Here is a 24850-nt window from a genome sequence, read left to right as displayed (position 1 = left end):
TGTAATCAGACACACACACACACACACACACACACACACACAGTGCAGAATGACAAGTGCTACCGTATGGTGAAGTTCAGCACAAAACCCGACAGGACTCTCGTGCTGGGAAAGCTGAGCTGCAATCTTACTGCCAAGAGGGCTATGGTCCTAGGTCCAGTAACCAGGTTCTTCCCTCTCTACCCTCCTCCTCTAAAGCACATTAGCCTTACCAGGTTGCCATGAGTACTTGATGAACCTCTGACACCTCTGTGCCTTTGTTCATGCTAGTCACACTGCTTGGCATGCCTTTCCTGCCTATTAAAATCAAAATCATTCTACAAGGCCAGCTCAAATACCACCTCTTCTGTGAAGACCTTAATAGGCCCCAACTTGGTATTCACTGTTTCTTCCTCTATGCTCCCACAATACTCTGTTTGTATCTCTTTTAAGGTATGTTTCCTTCTACTATGCATTTATAGTGAATGTGCCTAATAACCTATAAACTTGAGTGCAAAGACTAAACTATCCAACTCTTAGTTCCCTACAGGCCTTGGACATATTAAGATTCATTAAAAGTATACGTCCTAGGAGGGAGACAGAGAGGGATGGAGAGAGAACATTAAAATCTGTATAAATATGAAAATCCCTTTAATTAGGATTCAAGACTGACTGAGAGATACCAGACTCCTCATTACAGTACTTCACAGTGCACCGAGGAGCCAGTATAGTAACTATCATATTAACTATCATTTCATAAGTATGTACTAAATACCAGGTATTGATCCACTCACTTCCAATTATTTTCATTTAATCTTCACAATTCTGTAAAGGGGGTATTATTTCTTTATACAGATAAGATACCTGAGGCAAAAAAAGGAAAAGTGACTTATTCAAGGTCATGTAGGAGTCACATCCATATCTGCCTAACCCCAAAGCCTTTGACATTTTCTCAACAGTAAAGCTATCACTAATAGCAGCCAAGGTCAGTTTTCTTTGGGACTTGAGAAGAATAATGAAGAAAAGAGTTAACATAATAGGTCTGATCTTTAGAAGGGCCTGGTTCTAGGCTGGCATCTGGGGATTTGGCTTTTGAAAAGTTCCCTATGTGATAAGGTTGTTTTGCCCACCTTTCCTTCTGAGAGTCTGGAATTCTGGTAGTTGTTGCTGACAGAGAATAGCTACATGACCTGTCCTCATTAAATACTCTAGACTCAGAATCTCACATGGGCTTGTCTGGAGAGAGACACTGCATGCATGTGTTCACTGCTGGAGAAAGGATCACGTCTACCTGACCCCTCTCAGTGGGAGGGAGAAAGCATAGGAAGTCTATACATTAGTTTCTCCAGACTCTGCCTCATGTATCTTTTCCCCTTGTTGATCTGGTTGTATACCCTCAGTACCACTGACTCTGAGTCCCGTGAGTCCTTCTAGTGATTTTCCAAACATGTGGTCGTCCTCGGACTCCTAAGGACGACAAAAGCAGACAAAACAAGCAAAAAACAAAACAAAACAAAAATGGCAAACAAAACACCTCAAAAGAGGTAGGGTATCAGCAAAACAGAGCCTTACTTCTCTGGATTGTCTGGGAACTTGATCCGCAACTCTTGGTTTTTGTATGATCTTTTTTCAAATGTAAGGATCATTTTCTTCACTGAGCTTTCATCCAATGGTTCCTCCTGGTATAAAGGGACAAATGCAACAATTCTTATTCACTAATCATTACTTCTTTCATTGGTTCTTACATGCTATTCTGCCACTCACCTTTGTGGGTTAAATGTACACAAAACATTTTATCTCCCCCACTAGCATGAGGATTAAGGGTCTACATCACATGCTACTTTGTATCACTCTGTGTCTCACATCTAGCATAGAAAGTTTAGTTTAAGATTTAGTCAACAAATATTTCTTGAGCATATCCTATGACTTGGAGTAAGCAACCATATTAGTTAATATTTATCTTGTCCTCCTTTGTTGTACAGATAACACTCAGTGATTTAAAAGAACTTGTTCAGTGACAGTGGCCCTCAATCTTTTCCCTATACAAGGAAGGGGTCGGCAAACCGGCCAAATTCAACTCTCTGCCTATTTTTGTATAGACCTTAAGAAGGGCTGTTAATTAGCAATAGTCACAGTTTTTATTTCTTTCACATTACTATAACCGCTCCCTACTGGCTGCTGAGATGGGAATCAGACAGGTTCTTGGGATCCAGATATAACATCAAAAATTAGAGAAGTTCAGAAGTAACATTTAAAAACTAGTAGACTACACAGTGTTTTTCTTACTTCATACACTAGAGAGGTTTGAAGGTTTTCTTACCTTTATATCTATAAAGGTATACACATTTTTTAAAAATGGAATCGTTTTCCCCAAGAAATCTACACTAAAATTTCAGAAATGTAGTCTCCTCAGTTTATTTTCCAGTTTAATGTAATGTGCTGCAATACACTCTGCCTAACACTCTCCCAACTCGTAGCTTCATAGCTTTGTAGTCATTGACCATCACTCACACCTAAAGGTAAAGAAATTGCTATTAAGAGACCCTAAAATAGATCCTCTTGAAAAGCCCTGAATCATCCCATAATTTTGTAAGTACACTAAAAAATGCTAGCTATTATTTTGTTAAATTTGATATGCATATATTATGTTTTAAGTGGAAGATACCTCTAATTTTATTTTGGGCATGACACATTTCTTAAGATTTTTATCAATGACTCTTGGACCCTCAGGTAGTCTATTGGACCCCCAGCCCCCCCCCCCCGCCCCCCCCGCCCCAGTGTCTACTGCTTAAAGAGAAGTTCCCAGACATGGTAAAAACAGAAGTTAGTGCCCTGGCTCAGTTGGCACTCAGAGCCTAGCTTCACTATTTACTAGCCACAATGCAATGATACTTTGCTGACTATAACCTTAAACGCTCACCAAGTCTACCTCTTAAGTCTTTCCTGAATTCATCCACTTGGCATCCTCTCTATAATAATAAAAGCGTAATATGCTAATTAGACCAGACAGCCAAACGGCCTTCTGGATGTCATTCTGGACGTCCTTCCAGACGAAGCTGCTGCGGCGGGGGCCGAGGCAAGGCGGTTAGGGGTAATCAGGCAGGCAGGAGGGTGATTATGGGTGATCAGGCAAGCAGGTAGAGGCGGTTAGGAGCGATCAGTGAGGCAGGCAGAGGTGGTTGGGGCGGTCAGGCAGGCAGGCAGAGTGGTTAGGCGCAATCAGGCGAGTGGTTAGGGGCAATCAGGCAGGCAGGCAGAGTGGTTAGGGGTGATCAGGCAGGCAAGCAAGTGGTTAGGGGAAATCAGGCAGGCAGGCGAGCAGTTAAGGGCAATCAGGCAGGCAGGCAGGCAGGTGAGCGGTTAGGAGCCAGCAGACCCAGATTGCGAGAGGGTGCAGAGTGGGCTGAGGCATGCCCACCCCACTCCCCCCATGCACGAATTTTGTACACCGGGCCTCTAGTCCCATATAATAAAAGCCTGATATGCTAAGTGTCCAGTCGGCCGTTCAACCAATCAAAGCATAATATGCTAATGATATGCTAAAGCTGCTCAACCACTCACTATGACGTACACTGACCACCAGGAGGCAGTCTACCAGTCGCTATGACATGCACTGACCACCAGGGGGCAGACGCTCCAACCTGTAGGTTAACTTGCTGCTGGGGTTTGCCCAATCGGGACTGAGAGAGATGGGCCAGACATGCCCTGGAGCCCTCCCACGGTCCCTCCCCAGCTGGCCAAACTCCCGGGTCCCTCCCCAGACCCGATCATGCACTGGTGGGGTCCCTCGGCTTGGCTTGCCCCCTCTTGTAATCCGGAACCCCTCGGGGGATGTCAGAGAGCTGGCTTCAGCCAAATCCCACAGGCCAGGCCAAGGGACCCCACTGGTGCACATATTTGTGTATCGGGCCTCTAGTTTAGAATAAAATTTCAATCCTTTACATGACATACAGTATAGAGCAAAAGTAGGTTTACAGTTGTGAGTATGCAAAACATTTTATTCTTGTATTATTATTTATTAGTTATTTTCCATGCAAACAACTGTAAGCCTACTTTTGTCTCATCCTCTATGTAAGGAAGGTCTAGCATGATCTCGCCCAAATAATCTGTTCACCCAAAACTAGGGAATATAGCTCTGTTGTGAGACCATGTCTACTTGTTCAATGCAGACTCTCTAGTTCCTTTTACAATGCCTGGCACACAGCAGGCATCCAGTGAAGATCTGTTGAAGAAAGAAAGAAAAGAAGAGAGATGTATCTTCTAAGGTCAGAGAGATGTTCTAAAGAAATGAGGTACATAAAATTGTTTTATAAACTGTATGACACTATCTTAATGTAAGCTAGTTTTTTCTATTAGTAATAAGCATGATGTACCTAACATACCACTAGGATTTAACTAAAATAATCCAAATTTCTAGGAAAGAGTTAAATTAAGCAAACTCAACATCCACTACTCTTCTTTCCCTTGGCTAACATCTTGCCTGCCCTGCAGGGAAAAAAAACCTACTAGTGTTAATACGGCTCTCATAGGATTCCCAGCCTTAGCCTCTTCAAGGTTTGGCCTTCCCTCCTTTAATTTCTCTCCAACACTAGAGGAAACTGAATTATCAGTCTTAGTCATCGGCTACAGCAGTACCTCCAATAGCTCAACGTCAGGAACCAGAGGGAGACTTCAGAAAGATGAATGCTGGTGATGTAGCACAAAAAGGACAATAATATTTTACAAGTTCACGTGACTTTACGGGGCAAACATCACTTGCTTTTCATCAAATGGGACTTTGGTGGCAGTGAGAAAATAACTCTTGAACTTGTAGCCTTCCATGTGTCATTTTTACAAAACGATCTCTTTTTCCCTGTCCCTTAACAGAAGGGCTGGTCCCACATTACATTTCTGTCTCTCAGGCTAGAAACCACTTACCCATGACAGCTACTATCCTAATCCTCCAGTACAAGCCTTGCCCTACACAGGAATTACACCTGCCAATTAACTGCTGCGGCAGCGCTTACAGATTGAGCAGAAGCTAGTAAGAAAGGAGGGAGAGAGGGAAGTGATGGAGGGATGGAAGAAGGAAGAGAGGGAGGGATGGAGGGATGGAGGGATGGAGGGATGGAGGGATGGAGGGATGGAGGGATGGAGGGATGGAGGGATGGAGGGATGGAGGGCGAGAGGTAGGATGTGCTACACACACTGACTGTCTAAAAGCCTGGTAGGGCTGCTGCCCTCAGAGGAAATTTGGGACTGTTTCCCACCACAGATTTCCAAAGTGTCACCATCTTTTAGGGGCAGACCCCTGAATTAGCTCTGATATAAATGCTAATGAGAGTTATTGTCATAACACAGTAAGGACCTTTGTGAAATATGAATCAATTTTTTTTCCCTCTTAGATTCACACTCCAGCTTCATTTTTTAAATCCAAACTTAGCATCATGTCTTTGAAGGAACCAAAAACCAGCTGGCTCTTAAGAATCTATTTCCATAATTCATATTGAACAAAATGCCAGAATGAAATAACATACAAGTTAACACTTAAGGATTTAAAAAGACACAAAGGCATGGTCATTTCATTTTTAATCGCTGATATTTTACCTCTACCCTTTTCAGCTTGGTTCATTTATTCATTCAATAAATATTTATTAAGGGTCTACCAAGAGCTAGGCATTGCTCTTGAGTGCTCTGAGCTCTGAACAAAACAGAGCCAGTCTCTGGTTTCACAGGAGGCCAGGAGGGGACAGCAAATGAGTAAACAAACAGAAATTTCAGATCATGGTAAATGCTGTGAAGAGAACACACAGAATAAAGTGATAACAGAATGAGAGAATGACTTGCAGGGCCACCTCAGAGACAGGAAAGACTTCTCCAAGGAGGAAACACCACAACTAAGACCTGAATGAGAAGAAACCAGCCATGCAAAGAGTGGTTCTTCCTTAGGGCAAGAAGAGCATTCCAACAGAGGGCACAGAAAAAGGTCCAGAGGCAGGAATGAGTGCAAAGGAATCCTGAGGCAGGGCAATTGAACGGCATCTCTTTCCCTAAACTGTATTTCTTCAGTAACACCTAAATACCTAGTCCCTTAGCTCCCCCGGAACTTCTCCACTTTTACTATTTGCTAATGTCATTTCAACTTCCTGAAAAGCCCATCTTCCACTTGTTCGATAAAGTTCTACTCTTCTTTTGAAGACTATTAACTACATTAAATAATGGAAGCACCTTCTATGTGTCCTTAGTATGGTCTAGAAAGCCTCCCTGACCCCTATATGTCCTCAATATGGTCTACAACAGCGGTCACCAACTGGTGGTCCACGGACCACTGGTGGTCCATGAGGTCCAAAAGGTTGGCGACCGCTGGTTTAAGGAAACCTTTGGAGCAGCGGTCGCCAACCAGTGGTCCATGGACCACTGGTGGTCTGTGAGGTCCTAAAGGTTGGTGACCGCTGGTCTAGAAAGCCTCCCTGACCCTCCACAGTCTATACCAATAGCTCCACAGTTCAGTGCTTGGGCCTTGATTATAACACATAATCCAGAATAATGTTAAAACTCTATCTGTGCCCTAGCTGGTTTGGCTCAGTGGACAGAGCGTCGGCCTGCAGACTGGAGGGTCCCAGGTTCGATTCCGGTCAAGGGCACATGCCTGGGTTGTGGGTTTGATCCCCAATGGGGGGCGTGCAGGAGGCAGCCGATCAATGATTCTATTTCATCATTGATGTTTCTATCTCTCTCTCCCTCTCTCTTCCTTTCTGAAATCAATAAAAAATATATTTTAAAAAAACAACAACTTTATCTGTAATGCTCTTTACACTTTTCAAAATGATTGCCCAACTCCATTATCCCACTTAACTTTCAGGTCAACACTGTGAAATAAGTATTCTTAACCCCATTTTATAGATTAAGCTAGGGAGGTCAGAAAAATTATATATTTGGCCCAAAATTACACTCTATAGAGACTAGGTCAGGGACAGCCATCTCAGCAACCAGCCCACTTCTGCCACCTTACCTCTTCCTCTTCCTCCTCACCCTCTCTGTCAATAATCTGAAGCAGCCTTTTTTTGTCATCATCTGCTTCTTCTACCACAGTCATTTCCTCTTCCCGAAAGCGGCCACGTTCTCGAGTACCAGCTTGTTTCCGACGCATTTTCAGCTCTTCCTCTTCATCATCCCGGGGACGTTTTGTGCCCCTATTGGGCTAAGAAAGAGAAAAAATAAACACAGGATTTTAGAGTTGGAAAAGGCGAGAAAAGGCATACATAGCAAATATTCTAACACTTTCAAGAATTCCCCAACTGAAAAGCACCACACCATACAATTTCTGCCACAAAAAATACCTCTATGAGGTATTTTTCAAATATTTAATGGTTCTATAAATTCATGATTAAAGTCACCTATAAAGTAGCTGGCTTTTTTGTTTTTGTTTTTTTACAGAATTTATTCAATATGCAAAGTTTCACCACTTCACGAAGGTTCCTATGCATACAGAAATCATAAGGAACAGAGCACTTTGAGATAGAGACACTGGGTTAGGCTCAACTACTTTGTAGGTGACTTTAATACATATATACTCACCAATCCCTTAGCACATAGTTTTAATTCATGTCTAAAAAAGATTACAGTCACTCACAAGTAGTACGAAGAATATTACATATATAACTTCCAAGGGTCTACTGCACTCCAAGTTCCTACTTTTCACAAGAGGAGAGTAAGGCCCAGAGGTCAAGTTTTATCCAAGGTCATAAACCAGCAGTAGCACCGAAAACAGAACGGGCACTTCCTGACCTCTAGTCCTGGGCTTTCCCCTGTGCTGGTGAGACCTCATTTGCTTTTAACACTGCAATTCATGGAGTTCTTATAGCTGCTTTCCACTGAATTGGAATAAAACAGGGCACTACTGAAATGGGCTTCCTAGTTGAGGAGAAACAACACTGCAATAGACATTAAGCAACCTGATGACTCCATTCAGCTCAAGTTACTGCTGGTACAACTTTGGGCATCTCATTTACCCTCTGTAAGCCTTAGTCTCCTCATCTGCAAATGGAGATTATAACCCTTTTCCCTATGAACTTCAAAAAGATACTTTTGTGTGTGTGTGTGTTTACCATTCATTTTATATTTTTCTGGCTTTACTGAGATATAATTGACATATAGTATTGTGTAAGTTTAAGGTGTACAAAAGGATGATGACTCACGTACATATACAAAATGACTGCCACAATAAGGTTAGTTAACACCTTCATCACCTCATATAATTACCGTCTTGTTTTTTGGGGAGGCGGGGGGTGACATTTAAGTACTCTCTTAGAAAGTTTCGAATAAACAATACAGAATTGTTAACTATAGTCATGCTGCTATACATTAGATTCCCAAAACATATTCGTGAAGTTTGTACCAAAAGATGGAAGAACTCTAAACTATAATAGTACTACACAAATGTAAAAATTTTTACTATGAGGTAATCCACATGATTCTGTCTTCCCCAACATAAAACATTTGCATTAGGCTCCTCAAATAAGCTTTTCTTTATCTGGTATAATAACCAACTTCTTTATTATTTTATTGTTGGAAGTATTACATATGTCCCCTTTCCCCCCCATTCACCCCTTCTAGCCCACCCCCGCCCCCTGCCCCAGGCCTTCACCACCCCATGGTATGCTATTTCCAAAGAAAACAGAAGGTCACATTCATTGCCAGCTTGCTAAGTTGTTTAGTAATGATAGACAAATTTCTATTATACATGCTACACATCTCACTGTGACTTATAACCCACACTGTTACTGAAATCTACTACCCAGTGATGCAAAGTCATCCCCTGCTATATTCATGTACCCTGCTGGTTCCACATACCAGGTGCTTCAATAAGTTTAAGCATATGACATTACTTAGAAAACTCACATTAGACAATTTGGTTTGCGGGGTACCACCTGCTATTTTTCACTCTGTTCCCAGTCTCCTTGAGATAGATTATCATTTCATATGATCACATCCTATTTCCATAAATATAAAAATCGATTGTCATCATTATTTTAAAAAAGAAAAAAGAAGTCAACATGCCAGTAAACATGGACTACAAGAAAAATAAGAGGGTGGTTTTCATGTGAGAAGGGGAAAGAAAGGTAGCTTGATCCTAAGAGAGCAGGCTCCAAACTAGAAATCTGTAGTCCCCCAGCAGGTAAGGAACTTCAGCCCCAGGGAGCACTAATTCTTTCAGGCTCATAAAACAAGCCCTGCTGTGATTCTGATTAGCATGAGCCTGCTGCAGCAGCCAAGTCAAAGCATGAGTTCTACAGTTCTCCCCAGAAAGGAGATTTCTGTATTGTTTATTGCTGAGGGCAGAGAGAAAAGGTAGTGGACCACAGTTAAAAGGAGAAAGCCAAATAATGCCACAGTTAAGAGATGCAAAATAGAAAGAAACTGGCAATGTCTCTTTTGAACACATCTGCCAACCCACTTCTTTAAAACAAACATTTCAGAGATTGGGAGGAGTTTCATTTTTACCTCTAATAATTTCCACTGAAATAGCACTTTCCTTCTGCTGGGGAGAGTAGTTATTACCAGTTCTATTTTATAAGCAGGGAGACAGGATGCCGGAGACTCTTCAATAAACTCTTGCAAAGACAACCTGGTGCCTTCTGAAAGTTGAACCTCATCTCTGGGTTCTTGCTAATCTACCCTGATTTCCTGAGACAGATCTGAGGAACTTTCAGGCAAGAACATATACCCATAAATATAAGTCATACAAGACCTTGGCTAAGTTAACATAGTATTTGTTAAACCACTCATTCAACAAATAATTTATTAAAGAATTCCAAGGCTTGAAGGGTCCTCAAGTAATCCACTGGCCCAGTAGCAGTCCCAGGCTTCCTCTACCTAAGTGGGGACACAAGGACAGAGAGGGCCAGTATAGATTCTTGAGACAAGAACAGCTTTGTTGACTGTTATGAATAGTCTAAGCACACACCTCTAACAGGGCAACCTTTAGGTTCTCCAACTGTTTTTCCAACTCCCTTCCCCCTCACACAGGGTGTATTTATTCAGCTTTCGTTCTTCTCAGGACAACTCTGTGGCAGAGGAAAGCGAACCCATTAGGATGCTCGGTTATGGCTCCTTCACCAACGTATCACTTTCCTCTCCAACAGATGGGTAAGCCGTTCAAAGGCACTGATACATTTTATTTCACCACTTTTCTCTCCCAAGGCAAAAATTTAAGAACTTCTGTTCTTTACTTCTCAACCCTCAATCGTCTCTTTTCCAGATACTAACACTCCAAATAGAGAAATTCCTATTTATTTCTGAAATTTGACCACTCTCAATAATAAAGATTAGGATTCATTTCTTTAACAAGTATTTATTAAGTGTCAACTATGTGTAAGTCTGGGCACTGCAGACATGAGTGTAAATAAGACAAACAATGCTTTGCAGTCTAGGTCTGTCCAATCAAAATATAATGCAGACTATAGAGGTAATTTTAAATTTTTTAGTAGCCACATTTAAAAAATAAAAAGAAACAGGTGAAATTTAATTGTAATAATATATTTTATTTTACGCAGTATGTCCAAAATATCATTTCAACATGTATAAAAACTACTAATGCGATATTTTACATTCTTTTTACTCATATTATGTCTTTAGAACTTGGTAGACATATTTTATATTTATGGTGGGTGTACTGCCACACAGATGGAACCCCATTTCATGAGCCCAGCAGCCATATGTAGCTAGTGGCTACCATTCTGGACAGCACAGGTCCAAGGGATTTTCATCTGAGGGGTTCCTGTCCCCAAATAAAGACAAAATGGAACTGTCTTTCCAGCAACACTGAATGAAATCGGGATTCATAGAAAGCCAAAGCCCTGTTTGTGAAAGGACCCCACTAAAAACTGTGAAGCTAGTCATACCCTGACCCAGAAATAAACTTCTAGATTATATTTACCAATATTCACCACTGAGAGAGTGATCAGTTATACAATAGGAAGCAAGAATATGTAAGCAGGAAAGAACCTCAGAGCTGTCAAACTGATTTTATACAGAAGAGCCAAAGGGCTCGGAATCTAGAAAGGGAATATAACGCTCACAGTCTGACAGAGAGGTCAACAGCTCAGACCCAAGCTCTCCTGTGTCTTACACAACCAATCCCAAAAGGATTAAGCCATTCTTACCAGTCACCTTTGGAGATTAATTTGTTTTGGTATCTGAAAGGTATATGGAATCCCTCAAGATGAAGGAATGACAAAAGAAACTGTGCTTAATAAAGTCATTTCTCTGCTTCTGCTGCCTACAGGACTAGAGAAAAAAAAGATTAACTCTTAACTTCTGCTGTACCAGAACATCAGCCTTTAAGAACTACTACAATCTTCTACATTCCCTGCCTTACTCCCAATAGGTGGTGAGTGGTATAAGTGCTCACTAAGCATTGCCACCATCCAACCACACAGCTGGTAGCCTTTCTAGGATACATAAAGAATTCCCACTTGCTCAAAGTTTATAGTAAGCTTCAAGATTATATATATGATGCCTTTACTTTCCAAAACTCTTGAAGCCTATTGTGTGTGTGAGAGAGTGTGATGGATGGTTATACACACACACACACACACAAGGTTGAGCAAAAGTAGGTTGACAGTTGTAACACAAATAAATACAATAATTTAAAAATAATAATACAAGAATAAACTCTGTGTTTTGCACACTCACAAATGTAAACATACTTTTGGCAACCCCTGTATATATATCATCCATTCCCTGAAAACAGAAATCAGGACAACTCAATGAAATCTTTTAAAGAGTTAAAAAATTAAACAAGCAATCTGCCTAGGATACTCCCTGTGTACCTAGACAATATCCAACCTAAGCTTTAGGTTTCATTTTTCCCTCTCTCCCTATTTTTTTTTTTTAATTAAAAAGCAGTGAGAAGCTGTAGCTATAATGAAGGGCTGTGGGAACACGCAGTTATATTGGGCTCAAAGTAATGTACCATAGGAAGAGGCTACATCACCAGAATGAATCCTAAATTAAAACTCCACTATGAAACCAACTCTATTTCCTCTAAGCATGCAATCTATATTATCACATTTATAGTCTGTCTCGACCTCAATTAGACTTGAGGGTGGAGGGGAGGAAAGGGACTTCTATAATGGTATCATTATGATAAATTATGAAAACACACAGTGCAATTATTAATGTAAAGAGCACACTTGTACCAGGATATAACAGTGTAGATGTGTACTGTGGGGGGAGCATCTAAATATAGCTCAATATTCCAAGTTACCTGGCTAAGAAAGGGGGTAATTAAATGTACTTTCATATTAATAGAAGAAAAAATATGTTCAATTCTATTAAGGAAATAGAAAAAGCCAAAGTAAATCTTCTATATCCTTATAATAAACTATGAATTCTTTACCCTGGACCAAAAACCTCAGACAACTTCAGAAGAGCCTTCCAACTGGGGGCATGACAAGCTATTTCCTAAATATCAATCAATGATAAAGGTTTTGAACTAAAAAAGATAATATAATTTATCTCTCTTTGTATAGGCATAGGGAAATCTGAGCCCAGTGAGTTTAAGCAACGGTGTGGTGTCCAATAATACAAGACTTCTAATTCCCAATACAGTGCTTTCTCTTATTCACCATACTAACTAGACATTCCTAACCTGTTTGCAATGGTGATATCATGCATGAACAATGAGTTTGGAGTCAGATTTTCCTAAATTCAAATCTGGTCCCTCTAATTTAGCAGCCCTGGAAAGTAACTTACCTTCTTTTGAGTTTTCTCAATCTATAAACTAGAAACAATAGCCACTTTGACACAGACATTTATGTATCTACTAGAGGCCTGGTGCACGAATTCAGGGGTGGGGTGGGGGCCGGGACGCAACTGGCCCTCTGGGCGGGCGGTGGGATGCCCCTTGCAGGTCTGGGATCCAAATCCGTCCTGCTGACGTTTACACTGGTTGTTGGGAGCCACCTGGCGGCTGCTTTTATAACCTTTCTTCCTTGCAGAGCGTCTAGGGAGGGGAAGAGGCTGCTGGCCAACTTCCAGGAGGCTGGCGATGCTGGTCCATCAGTGCCTGGCCCATTCTCCGGAGATTGGACCTGCAGGACTACTGAAGGAGTGAGTGACTGCTGCTGGGCTGGTGGGCCGCAGTGACACGTCAGGTAGCTGAACGGCGCTGCCGCTGTGGGAGCACACTGACCACCAGGGGCAGCTCCTGCATTAAACGTCTGCCCCCTGGTGATTAGTGCATGTCATAGCGACTGGTCGTTCTGGTTGTTTGGTCATAACAGTCGCTTAGGCTTTTATACATATACAGTGGGGCCTTGACTTACGAGTGTCCCGACTAACGAGTTTTTCGAGAAACGAGCCGTCTCTCGGCCGATTTTTTGCTTTGAGTTGCGAACTAAAATTCGGGTTACGAGCCAGCTTCAGATACCCCACCGCTAGTTGGCGCAGCAAACGTCACAGTGAACGCCAAAACATCAGCCCAGCATCACGTGTCTCACTCGTTCACTGTTGATTTGACATATGAGTAATTTGAGTTACGAGCTCCGTCACGGAACGAATTAAACTCGTAAGTCAAGGCCCCACTGTATAGATGTATGTATGCACATAAAGTGCGAGTAGTGTGGCCCAAAACAATACATATAGCTTTTTACCTCTTTGGAACACCCAATTCAAAATCAAAGAGCCTCAAGGTCCAAAAGGGAGTTTACCATTCATAGGTTTTAAAATGACAGTCCACCCTAGCCAGTTTGGCTCAGTGGATAGAGTGTCGGCCTGCGGACCAAAGGGCCCCGGGCGCAATTCCAGTCAAGGGCACATATCTCAGTTGCAGGCTCCTCCCTGGCCCAAGCCCTGGTCAGGGCTTGTGAAGGAGGCAACCAATCGATGTGCTTCTCTCACATCGATGTTTCTCTCTGTCTTTCCCTCTCTCTCTCACTCTCCCTAAAAAGATCAATGGAAAAATACCCTCGGGTGAGAATTAGCAACAAACAAAACAAATAAATGAGGGTCCTTTTTTACTGTCAAGATATTTGACAGACCTGACCTCCTGCTGCACTTTTAAACCTAATATTGAGAAAAGGTACAACGACAACAAATAAATGCAGTGCTATCTATCTGGTAATACTTCTCACTGAATTTGTGTTTGTAACGTCCAGATTTATGAGAGGGGGAGGGAGATACTGGTTTGAGAGAGATGTTGAGAGATTACTGAGATTCATTCTACGAAAATTCTTTTGTGCATCTGGATTCACATCGTCTTGCAGTAATTCGGAGGCACTTGAGACATTTCAGACTTTAGGAACCCTTGATCTGACCCAATCACCTGTCTGAGGTGTGAATCCCCTTTAAAACATCTCTTCTACACACAGGCTGGGGCTTTCCAAACATTTCCAGAGACCAGAAACTTAACCTCCTCCTTAAATTATGCCCCCTCTATCTTTGGATCACTCAGTTCATTAAATTGAGGAGAAACCTTTCAACTTACAATTTCTTCCCTGGTCCCTAATCTTTCTCCTTAAAGTGAAATAAGACAGGTTAGTCTCACTCGTACATTATTTCTTTCTTCCTCTCTCACTGTCTTTTCTTTTTCAGAATAAACACTTTCAATATGGGGGAGGACATGCAATAGAGGAGGGAGTTTATACATAATTAAATTCCTTCCTACCATTATTTGGGGATTTCATCATTTTAAAGCTTTCTGATGCCTCTTAAGATAATCAGACCTATGGAATGTCACAAGCCCGAGCCTGTAGAATGGATCTAACCAATTGGAAATGCTCAGAATCATCTGCTGTTAACCTTGCCTGATTATATTTTGTCAGAATAAAAGGGAGTTTTCAAACATTAATTTTTACCAAACGGTAGTGAGTGGCCTGACCCAGAAGTTACAGATGAGCTGCAGTAATGAGTTTTCCCTTGCCTTTGCTGGCTGCACTTTCACTGGTGACATTTTACAACTAGGACTTCTAGCTCAATCAATATTTGCAGGCATGAAACCTGCCAAAGTTAACATCAGGGATCCCTTGCAAATTTGCTTAAGGCACCAGAACTGAAAAAAGCTCACAATCTCTAATACTACAACTACTATCAGCCAAAGTTCATAACTAGGGATCAAAGTCATCAGACACAGAATATCCTAACCCACTTCAAAGGATTGATATGATGATAAAGGGGCCCTGTGTAAACTATAAAGTGCTATAACAATGTAAGGTATTATAATCATACTTTTAAGAAATATCCTAGTGAAAACTTCTGATTTCATATATAATTATGTATTATGCCTTTACAAGACTTAAACCATTAAAAGAAAATCAATGAATCATGGCAATTTACTACCTTTTTCTGGAAGAAAAACCACATGCCCCAAATTCCTCAAAATCTCAAAACCTCATTTACTTAATTCCCAACAAAAAAAGTATAAGTACTGAGACCACAATAATTACTGAAAAATGTGGGTTTTATCAATATCCACAATGGGGAGGAGAGGTGGAATCAATGTATCAAAAATTAAAATCACCAACAGTTTCACTTATGATTCACAATCTAATTGGCTGATAAATAACATGGATGTGATTTATGATTTAAATGACTAGTCATAAAGACTCTACTTCATCAATTTTTCCTACCAAAAAAATTATTACTCCTTGTTAAAGCCTGAATATATATTCATATCACCTCCAAAAGGTGTGTAGGTTTCTTTTTTATAAGTATAAGCTATACTTTAGCATCCACGATTTATTTTGACAACTTCTCTGATTAATTCTGAAGCTATATCAGAAAGCTGAATATTGATTTGGTTTCTTTATTTATCAAGGCTAACAGAGGCACTAGTAAAATTTTAGAAATAAACTACCTCCATTTTAGGAGACTTATGAATGTTTTGTCAGCTACATCAGAACCATATCTTTCTTTCACTCACTCAGGAAGTGTTTACTGACCTAACAGAACTTGAACATCACTCTATTAGGTGCTGGAGGGAATATCAGACATGAGTCCGAAAACAGTAACAGAATTACACTGATCTAAAAGAAGCAACATAGTACAATGCAAAGAACAGCAGACCAATAATTAGAAAAATCAGGGTTCTGGTGAATCACTTAAGAGTCACATGACATTAGCTAAGTCATTTAAAAAATGACTTGCCCTGGCTGGTGTTGCTCAGTGGTTAAAGTGTCAGTCCACAAACCTAATGGTTGTGGGTTTGACTTCCAATCAAAGGCACATACCTGGGTTGTGGGTTTGCTCCCCAGTCCCCTTGCAGGCACATGCAGGAAGCAACCACTTGATGTGTCTTTCTCCCATCCATTTTTCTCTCTTCCTCTTTCTCTCTCTCCCTCTCCAGTTCCTTCTTCCTCTCCTTTCGTCCCCCCCTCCCTTCCACTCTTTCTGAAACGCAATGGAAAAAATATCCTCAGGTGAGGATTAACAACAACAAAATTTTTTAATGACTTGCACTTTGAAAGAAAACAGATTCAATTTCTCTTGATGATTGCCAAATGCAAAGTCCTATATATACAACAGAATTTAGAATTATTTAAAATCAACTTTTGACAAGGAATATAATCACAATTATAATAAAAAAGGAAAAAATATTGAGTCATCCATAAGCATACGAAAAGGGACCCAATCTAACTAGAAATCAGGGAAATGCACATGAAGACTCCAAATAACCAAAGCAATATAGAGAAAGAAAAATAAAGCTGAAGGCATCACACTCCCTAATTTTAAACTCTATTACAAAGCTATAGTAATTAAAACATATGGTATTGGCATAAAAAACAGACACATAGATCAACAGAACAGAGAGCCCAGAAATAAACCCACACATATATGGTCAAATAATTTACAACAAAGGAGACAAGAATATATAATAAACAGTCTCTTCAATAAATGGTGATAGGAAAATTGGACAGCTACATGCAAAAGAATGAAACTGGGCCACTGCCTTACACCATACACTAAAATCTACTCAAACGGATTAAAGAGAATGTAAGATTTGAAGTCATAAAACTCCTAGAAGAAAACATATGTGGTAAGCTTCTTGACAAAGGTCTTAAGAGATGACTTTTTTTTATCTAACACCAAAAGCAAAAGCAAAAATAAATAAGTGAAACTACGTCAAACTAAAAAGCTTCAGCACAACAAAGGACACTATCAACAAAATGAAAAGTCAACATACTGATTGGAAGAAAATATTTGCAAGTCATGTATCTGATAAGGGACTAATATCTAAAATATGTAAAGAACTCATGCAACTCAATAGCAAACAAATAATCTAATTTTTAAAATCGGCAGAAGATCTAAATAGACATTTTTCCAAAGAAGACATACACATGGCCAACAGGTACGTGAAAAGATATTTTACATCATTAATCATCAGAAAAATGCAAGTCAAAACATTATAAGATTATCACTTCACACCCGTGAGAATGGCTATTACCAAAAAGACTAGAAATAACAAGTGTTGGTGAGGATGTGGAGAAAAGGGAACACTTGTGCACTGCTGGTGGGAATGTAAATTAGTGTAGCCACTATGGAAAATAGTATGGAGGTTCTTCAAGCAATTAAAAATAAAATGACATGATCCAGCAATTCCAATTCTGGGTATTTATCCAAAGAAAATGAAAACATAACTTGAGCCGAAACCGGTTTGGCTCAGTGGATAGAGCGTCGGCCTGCGGACTGAAGGGTCCCGGGTTCGATTCTGGTCAAGGGCATGTACCTTGGTTGCGGGCATATCCCCAGTGGGAGATGTGCGGGAGGCAGCTGATCATGTTTCTCTCTCGTCGATGTTTCTAACTCTCTGTCTCTCTCCCTTCCTCTCTGTAAAAAATCAATAAAATATATTTTAAAAAAAGAAAACATAACTTGAAAGATGCATGTACTCCCATGTTTACTGCAGCATTATCTCTAATAGCCAAGATATGGAAAGAACTTAAGGGCCCATCAATGGATGAATGGATAAAGAAATTGTCTCACACATACACACACAGTAATATTATTCAGCCATAAAAAAAGAGTGAAATCTTCCCATTTGCAAAACATGGATGGACCTTGAGGGCATTGTACTAAATGAAATAAGTCAGACAGAGAAAGACAAACACTATATGACCTCTCTTATATGTAGAATCTTATATCTATATCTATATCTAATCTATATAGAGAGAGAGTAATATATTTATATCTATAAATATTTTTTAAAAAACCCAAGCTCATAGATACAGAGAACAGATTCATGGTTGCCAGAGGTGGATAACTGTCTTTAATTTAAGTAAATTAAATCTTCAAAAAGTAATCAGGGAAACGCATATAAAAACCATTAGATATCATCAGGTTGACGAAAATAAGAAAAATTAATATCTGACAATACCATATGTTGTTGAGGATATGAAGAAATAGGAACTGTTAAAACTCTCTGAATGGAAGGAGTAGAAATGGGTACTGAATGGAAGAAGTGAAAATGAGTACAGAACTAATTAGTGATACCTAATAACACATAAAAAACATACAGTCTATGACTATCCCAACAATTCTACCCCTAGGTACAATTATTAGAGGAATTCTCAGACATATATACAAGGAGATACTTAACAAATATTCACTAGAGCATATTTGTAATGAGAAAAAATAAAAGAAATTTTCAAATATCAATGGATGCATACTAAGTAGTAATAGTAAAAAAATGTATGGCAATAATAATCACCAAGTTCAAGATAATAACTATTTCTAAGAAGGATAATAAAGAAATTGGATTGGGAAGGGATATACAATAAAATGGGATTAGGAAAGGGTATCAGAAAACTTCAACTCTATTTATGATATTTTATTTCTTTAAAAAGATCGAACTTAAATTTGGCAAAATGAATATGCTTATGCACCTACTTAGAGAGAAAAAAAGGAGAACACTAGAAGCTAGCAGTGATCGATCATACAGAACAAGTCATGCCCAGTTGGTTGTAATCCCTTGTTATTGTTACTACTGATTTAAGGTTAGGGGGTTACATTACATACTATGTACCTTTATCTCATCAAAATATTTCACAAAGTTAATCAAGCAGGTACATGGAGAAATGTGGATGAATGGTAGTACAGATAGGTAGATCCATAACTGGTTGAATCAAGGAGTATGAGCAATTAGAAACCTTTGTTTAAACTCAAAATAGTAAATATATAAAGTCCCTGTTAGGGGAAAATAACTTAAAAACAATTCATTCAGAAAAGAGCTGATGGTTTTAGTAAATCTCAAATTCAATAACTACAGGATGTCCAACTTTAATTTGTTAAAAGCTAATTCATATCAAGGGTGTACTATTAGAATCATAACATCCAATTCGGCTCAACTCAAGAAACTGGGTTAGTCACCACACTGTAAAAGAGACATTACAAAAAAAAAAAAAGATTAAAAAATAAAAGATATTACACTCTAGATAATGCATGAACAGGACAGTAAAGGGTTTGAAAACCTTGCTATGGGAAAAATCAATAAGGGAATCAGAGAAGATTTGAAAAGGGACCCACGAGTTATTTAAACGATTGCTTGGAATTGGGTAAACACATATAATGCTACCAAGAATAGCAGCTCACTTTCCTTTCCCCCTTCATTCCAGCTAGAGAAATCCTACTCAAGCCTTAAGCCCCAGCTCAAAAGTCATCTTCTCTAAGAGTCTTCCAAATACTCCACTAAGACCTCCGAACTTCCTCAGCAGTATATCATATCACACCGTACCTCTATCAGCACACAATACAAGTAGAAACCCTGGGATCTGACCTTTGTTTCTAACACCTTAGTACAGCGGTTCTCAACCTTCTGGCCCTTTAAATACAGTTCCTCATGTTGTGACTCAACCATAAAATTATTTTCGTTGCTACTTCATAACTGTAATGTTGCTACTGTTATGAATCATAATGTAAAGATCTGATATGCCGGATGGTCTTAGGCGACCCCTGTGAAAGGGTCGTTCGACCGCCAAAGGGGTCACGACCCACAGGATGTGAACTGCTGCCTTAGAACCTAACAGTGCCCAGCTCACAGCAGGCATTTATCCTATGTTGCTAAATCACCGAGAAACAACAGAGGACAGCTACACCAATAAACTACCCAGGAATCATAATTCTGTTAGCAAACGTATATAATGTATACATATTCTCAGAGTTCCTTGGGTCACTAGGGTGACTGCAGCCAGACAAAATTCATCTGTTCTATAACTATATATTTAATGACTTTATGCTACCCTGGGCTATATTCTATACAGGGGTGGGCAACAGTAAATTTACCGTTGTATGTTAAATAAAGTTTATTCTTATATTATTACTAGAGGCCCAATGCATGAAATTCGTGCAAGAGTAGGCCTTCCTTCCCCAGCTGCCGGCACCGGCTTCCCTCTGGCACTTGGGACCTGGACTTCCCTCTGGCCGCCAGCAGGCATCCAGGACCCGGGTTTCCCTGGCAGCCCCAGCTTCGTCTGGAAGATCGTCTGGAAGGACATCTGGTTTAATTAGCACATTAGGCTTTTATTATTATAGATTTATTAATTACTAGAGGCCCAGTGCACATAAATGGGGGGGGGGGGTCGCTCAGCCCATCCTGCACCCTCTCGCAGTCCGGGAGCCCTCGGGGGATGTCCAACTGACAGCTTCCCGTGGGGAGCGGGCCTAGGCCGGCAATAGGACATCCTTAGCGCTGGGGTCCTATGAGCCTGGCTTCTGGCTGAGCAGCGCTCCCCCTGTGGGAGCACACTGACCACCAGGGGGCAGCTCCTGCATTTAGCATCTGCGCCCTGGTGGTCAGTTCACATCATAGTGACCAGTCATTCTGTCATCAGGCCGAAACCGGCTCTCCGACATCCCCCCGAGGGGTCCCAGATTGCGAGAAGGCAAGGCCAGGCCAAGGGACCCCACTAGTGCACGACTGGGGCCAGGGAGAGATATGGGAGGTTGGCCAGCTGAGGAGGGGCCGTGAGAGGGCTCCAGGGCATGTCTGGCCCGTCCCACTCAGTCCCTGTCAGCTGGACCCCAGCAGCAAGCTAACCTACTGGTCGGAGTGTCTGCCCCCTGGTGGTCAGTGTGCATCATAGCGACTGGTTGACTGTCTGCCCCCTGGTGGTCAATGCACGTCATAGCGAGCGTTTGAGCAGCCTTAGCATACCATTAGCATATTACACTTTGATTGACTGAACAGCCAACCAGACGACCAGACACTTAGCATGTTAGGCTTTTATTATGTAGGGCTGTATTACTTTCCATATGAACAACTTTTACCACCCTGTACCAGTATATAGCTTAGTAAATTTTCTAATGGTGGTACCAAGTGATATTCAGAGAGTAAGAATAGCAAAATTTAGATTCACACAAAGAATATCAGTATAAACTCATAATTTACAGATGAATAAACTAAGACTCAAGGAAGTGGCCAGACTTGAGAGTCTGAAGCCATAGAACTGGGTCTGAAATTTAACTCTCACTTTTGCAAGGAGCAGTATACACAACCTCCAGACCCCTTTCCTTAGTTACAACTTCAAAAACTATCATCTCAAAGGCATTTGCATCATCTTTCAACCAACATTAAAACACCTACTACTTTTCTGCCCATGCCTTTAGCCAGGAAAACTCCTTTCTGTAGTTGCTCCTTGCTCACTTGGAAGTTCCCTGCTCAGAAGAGCTTAGTGTCATCTGTCTATATGGAGATTTCAGTAAGAACTCCCTCCTCCAGATCATTTGGTGAAGCTGCCATTAACACCAGCCCATGTTTAATCTTTAAACATCAAATAACAGATTAATGTGGCAAAGCTATTTTAAATTATTTGTTGTTTTAAACCAAGTCTCAGATACAAGAAATTCACTTTTTATTCAGGGTGACACCAAGTTAGATACATTTTAAGTGTATGTCACAGAGGTTGGGTGGGGTGGGGGGTAGTGAATTCTCAGCAACCAGCAGACCCATACAGTGGTTTTGAAAATTACATGTCATACCTGTTGCATATAATTATGCAGACAGAGAAGTCTCCAGACAGCAGAATATTGCTTCTAGCAATGGACGATTTCATTAAGGCTAAAGTGGGGCAAGGAAATCTTTAATTACTTTTTCTATAAGTTGCCTCTGAGGTCATCACCAAGATTCAAAACTGCATTCCTCTTTGAGAGGAGTGGGTGGGGTAAAGGGTGCATACTAGCAGGAAGACAGATAGGAAATAAAAGAGAAAAGTGAAAATGCTTTGAAAAAATGGGAAGAAAGAATGAGTGATCTGGGGCTGAATAAGTGAGAGCCAGATCATAAATGAGATATTATTCATTTACAAAATTTAGGTCTTCCACAATTACTCATTAATTCTTTAATGGTAACGACATGGTTTGATCTCAGGAGCCTAGGAGGACATTAACTATTACCCTTATTTCTTTTAAAGCTTAAAACTTATTCTCATAAGTCTGTTACAAAATAGCTGCCACATTTATTTCAAGGAAAACAACTCACATGAAACTTTACTTTGAGTATCTTGTTAAAAAGAATATTTTTCAACATTATGGATAACACTCTAGAGTCTGAAAACAAAGCATGACATTATGAGATACTTTCCTGCACTTGAGTCCTGATTTACCTATCTCTCAGCTTGACTAAAGTATCTGGTGTTATGGCCTCAATACATGCCTGTTGATGAGCCCATCAAAAACAATGAAAAGAGATGGTTTCAAGTCTGCTTTTGTCTAAAATGCACTTTACTACCCTCAACTCAAAGGCTTTACTATTTCTGGAAGCTTTATAAACCCTAAAGTTAGCAAAATATCTCCATTCCCAATAAAGAAAAGGATGATGAATGAATTATTCTTAGAGTCAGAAATATTTCCTCCACATAGCAAACAGAACTTGGACCACTGACCACATGGAGTATGATCAAAAAGAATTCTCTGATAGCCTAGGTAAATGCCTCTTGCCCACCTACAAATTCCCCCTACAAGCTCTATCCCCACTACTACAATGCTCTGTCAGGAAGGCTATAAAATTGACTTAAAAGTGATTTTAAACTAATAACTGTTCACTTTAAGAACATTTAAGGATACTCAATTTCCTGGACTGGAAGAAACTCTACCAAAGGTTAAGATAATTAAATAAGCATCATAAATAAATAAATAAATAAATAAATAAATAAATAAATAAATAAATAAATAAATAAATAAAATAATTGTCTTGAACCATCTTCCCCCCCTTTAAAGATTTCTTGGAAGCTTGGTGGGCTTGTGTGATCAAAGAAAAAAAAATCTTAAGAATTGGCTACCTTAAACAAAGGCATCTTAAAATAGTGCAATGGCAACTGTTTTTTACATGATGCAAAAACATTATTACATGTTATGATAGCTTTAGTTTCTGATAAAGGAAAGGAACGGAAAGTGAATTTTCATAAGCAGGCTTCCTCTGTGGGTGAATCTCCAGTCAGTTACCAACTCAGAGAGAGCCATCAAGGCAGACTACCCATTAGCTGTCAATTTAGAATGACTCCAGAAAGCCAGCCCCAGAGCTCCACTGATATCTTTTCAACAACCTCTTAATCTTGTTTATAACACCTGGGTTAAAGCAGCCTGACATCAATCCTACTCACTTGTCTCAGACTGAAAATACTCAGAAACTTCAGAATCCTGGTAAACATACCAAAAAACATAGAGATGCACTGGCTGAAAAACCTGTACACGAGGGAATTCTGCCAGCCACCTCTTTCTAAACCATGCTGCATAAGCAAGCCAGGATGGGCCTCAAGGGGCAACACAGATAGAAATCTCACAAAGAGCTTCTTGGGAGGCAATGAGGTCAGAGAATCACAGGGTTTAAAGAAAGCATAAAGAATTCCTCCTTACAGCTTCCTTACCAAGTGGTTATCCAAGCTACATGGTAACAATCATCATTAACTGTGTGTTTATTATGTGCCAGTAATTTAACATTTCATTATCTTTTTAATCTGCTAATTCCATTCCCTTTTTCTTCAAGTGAGGAAACCAAGGCTCAGGTGGCTTACTTAACAAATTGTCAAAAGGTCAAAGAGCTAGAAAATAGTGGAGGTGGAAACACTGCTAGTCAGTCTAAGCCAGTGGTTCGCAACCTTGGCTGCACATTAGAATCACCTGGGATTCTTTTTAAAATCCTGATTTCTGGGCCTCATCCTCCGGAAATTCTGTTTCTTTGTTATGAGGTGAGGCCACAACATTAGTAACAAAGAAACAGAATTTCCGGAGGATGGGGCCCAGAAATCAGGATTTTAAAAAGATTCCCAGTTGATTCTAATGTGCAGCCAAGGTTGAGAACCACTGCTCTAAGCCTAAAGCTCTGGCTCTTTCCCCTACATCACACTACCACCATGTGACTGGGAAATCATCTTGCCTTAACCGGTTTCTGTCCTTACTACAGATCTGTTTCCCAAAGCTACTAAAACTTAAGAAAACTTTTAGCAGCTCTATTACTTTCCTTTTTATTTTTTAAAATATATTTTTATTAATTTCAGAGAGAGGAAGGGAGAAGAGAGAGACAGAAACATCAATGATGAGAGAGAATCATTGATTGGCTGCCTCCTGCATGCCCCCTACTGGGGATCGAGCCCACAACCTAGGCATGAGCCCTTGACTGGAATCGAACCTGGGACCCTTCAGTCTGCAGGCCAACGCTCAATCCATTGAACCAAACCAGCTAGGGCTATTACTTTCCTTTTTAGAAACCCATGTGTGTCCCAGTCTATACAAAACATAAAGCACGTAAGAAAATGATGCTAGCCTGACCGGTGTGGCTCAGTGGTCAAGTGACAACCTGTGAATCAGGAGGTCGCGGTTTGATTCCCCGTCAGGGCTCATGCAGGCTCAGGAGGCAGCCGACCTGATGATTCTCTTTCATCATCAATGTTTCTACCTCTCT

The 24850-nt window shown here is 40.3% G+C and overlaps 1 protein-coding gene across 1 annotated transcript in view; it reads right to left on the bottom strand.

Annotated features, from left to right (window-relative positions):
• Window positions 1-24850, bottom strand: part of CTNNBL1 (catenin beta like 1) — a 174890-nt gene that overhangs the window by 130199 nt on the left and 19841 nt on the right. The window contains exons 2-3 of the mRNA XM_059706115.1: window positions 6971-7159; window positions 1552-1658 (exon numbers count right to left, since the gene is read on the bottom strand). Coding sequence (XP_059562098.1) covers window positions 1552-1658; window positions 6971-7159 — 296 coding nt within the window. The remainder of the gene's footprint in view (window positions 1-1551; window positions 1659-6970; window positions 7160-24850) is intronic.

This window comes from Myotis daubentonii, chromosome 8 (assembly GCF_963259705.1).
Source record: "Myotis daubentonii chromosome 8, mMyoDau2.1, whole genome shotgun sequence".
NCBI classification, from domain to species: domain Eukaryota; kingdom Metazoa; phylum Chordata; class Mammalia; order Chiroptera; family Vespertilionidae; genus Myotis; species Myotis daubentonii.
The sequence above is the reverse complement of the archived record's forward strand: the minus strand, read 5'-3'. Positions and strand labels throughout refer to the sequence as shown.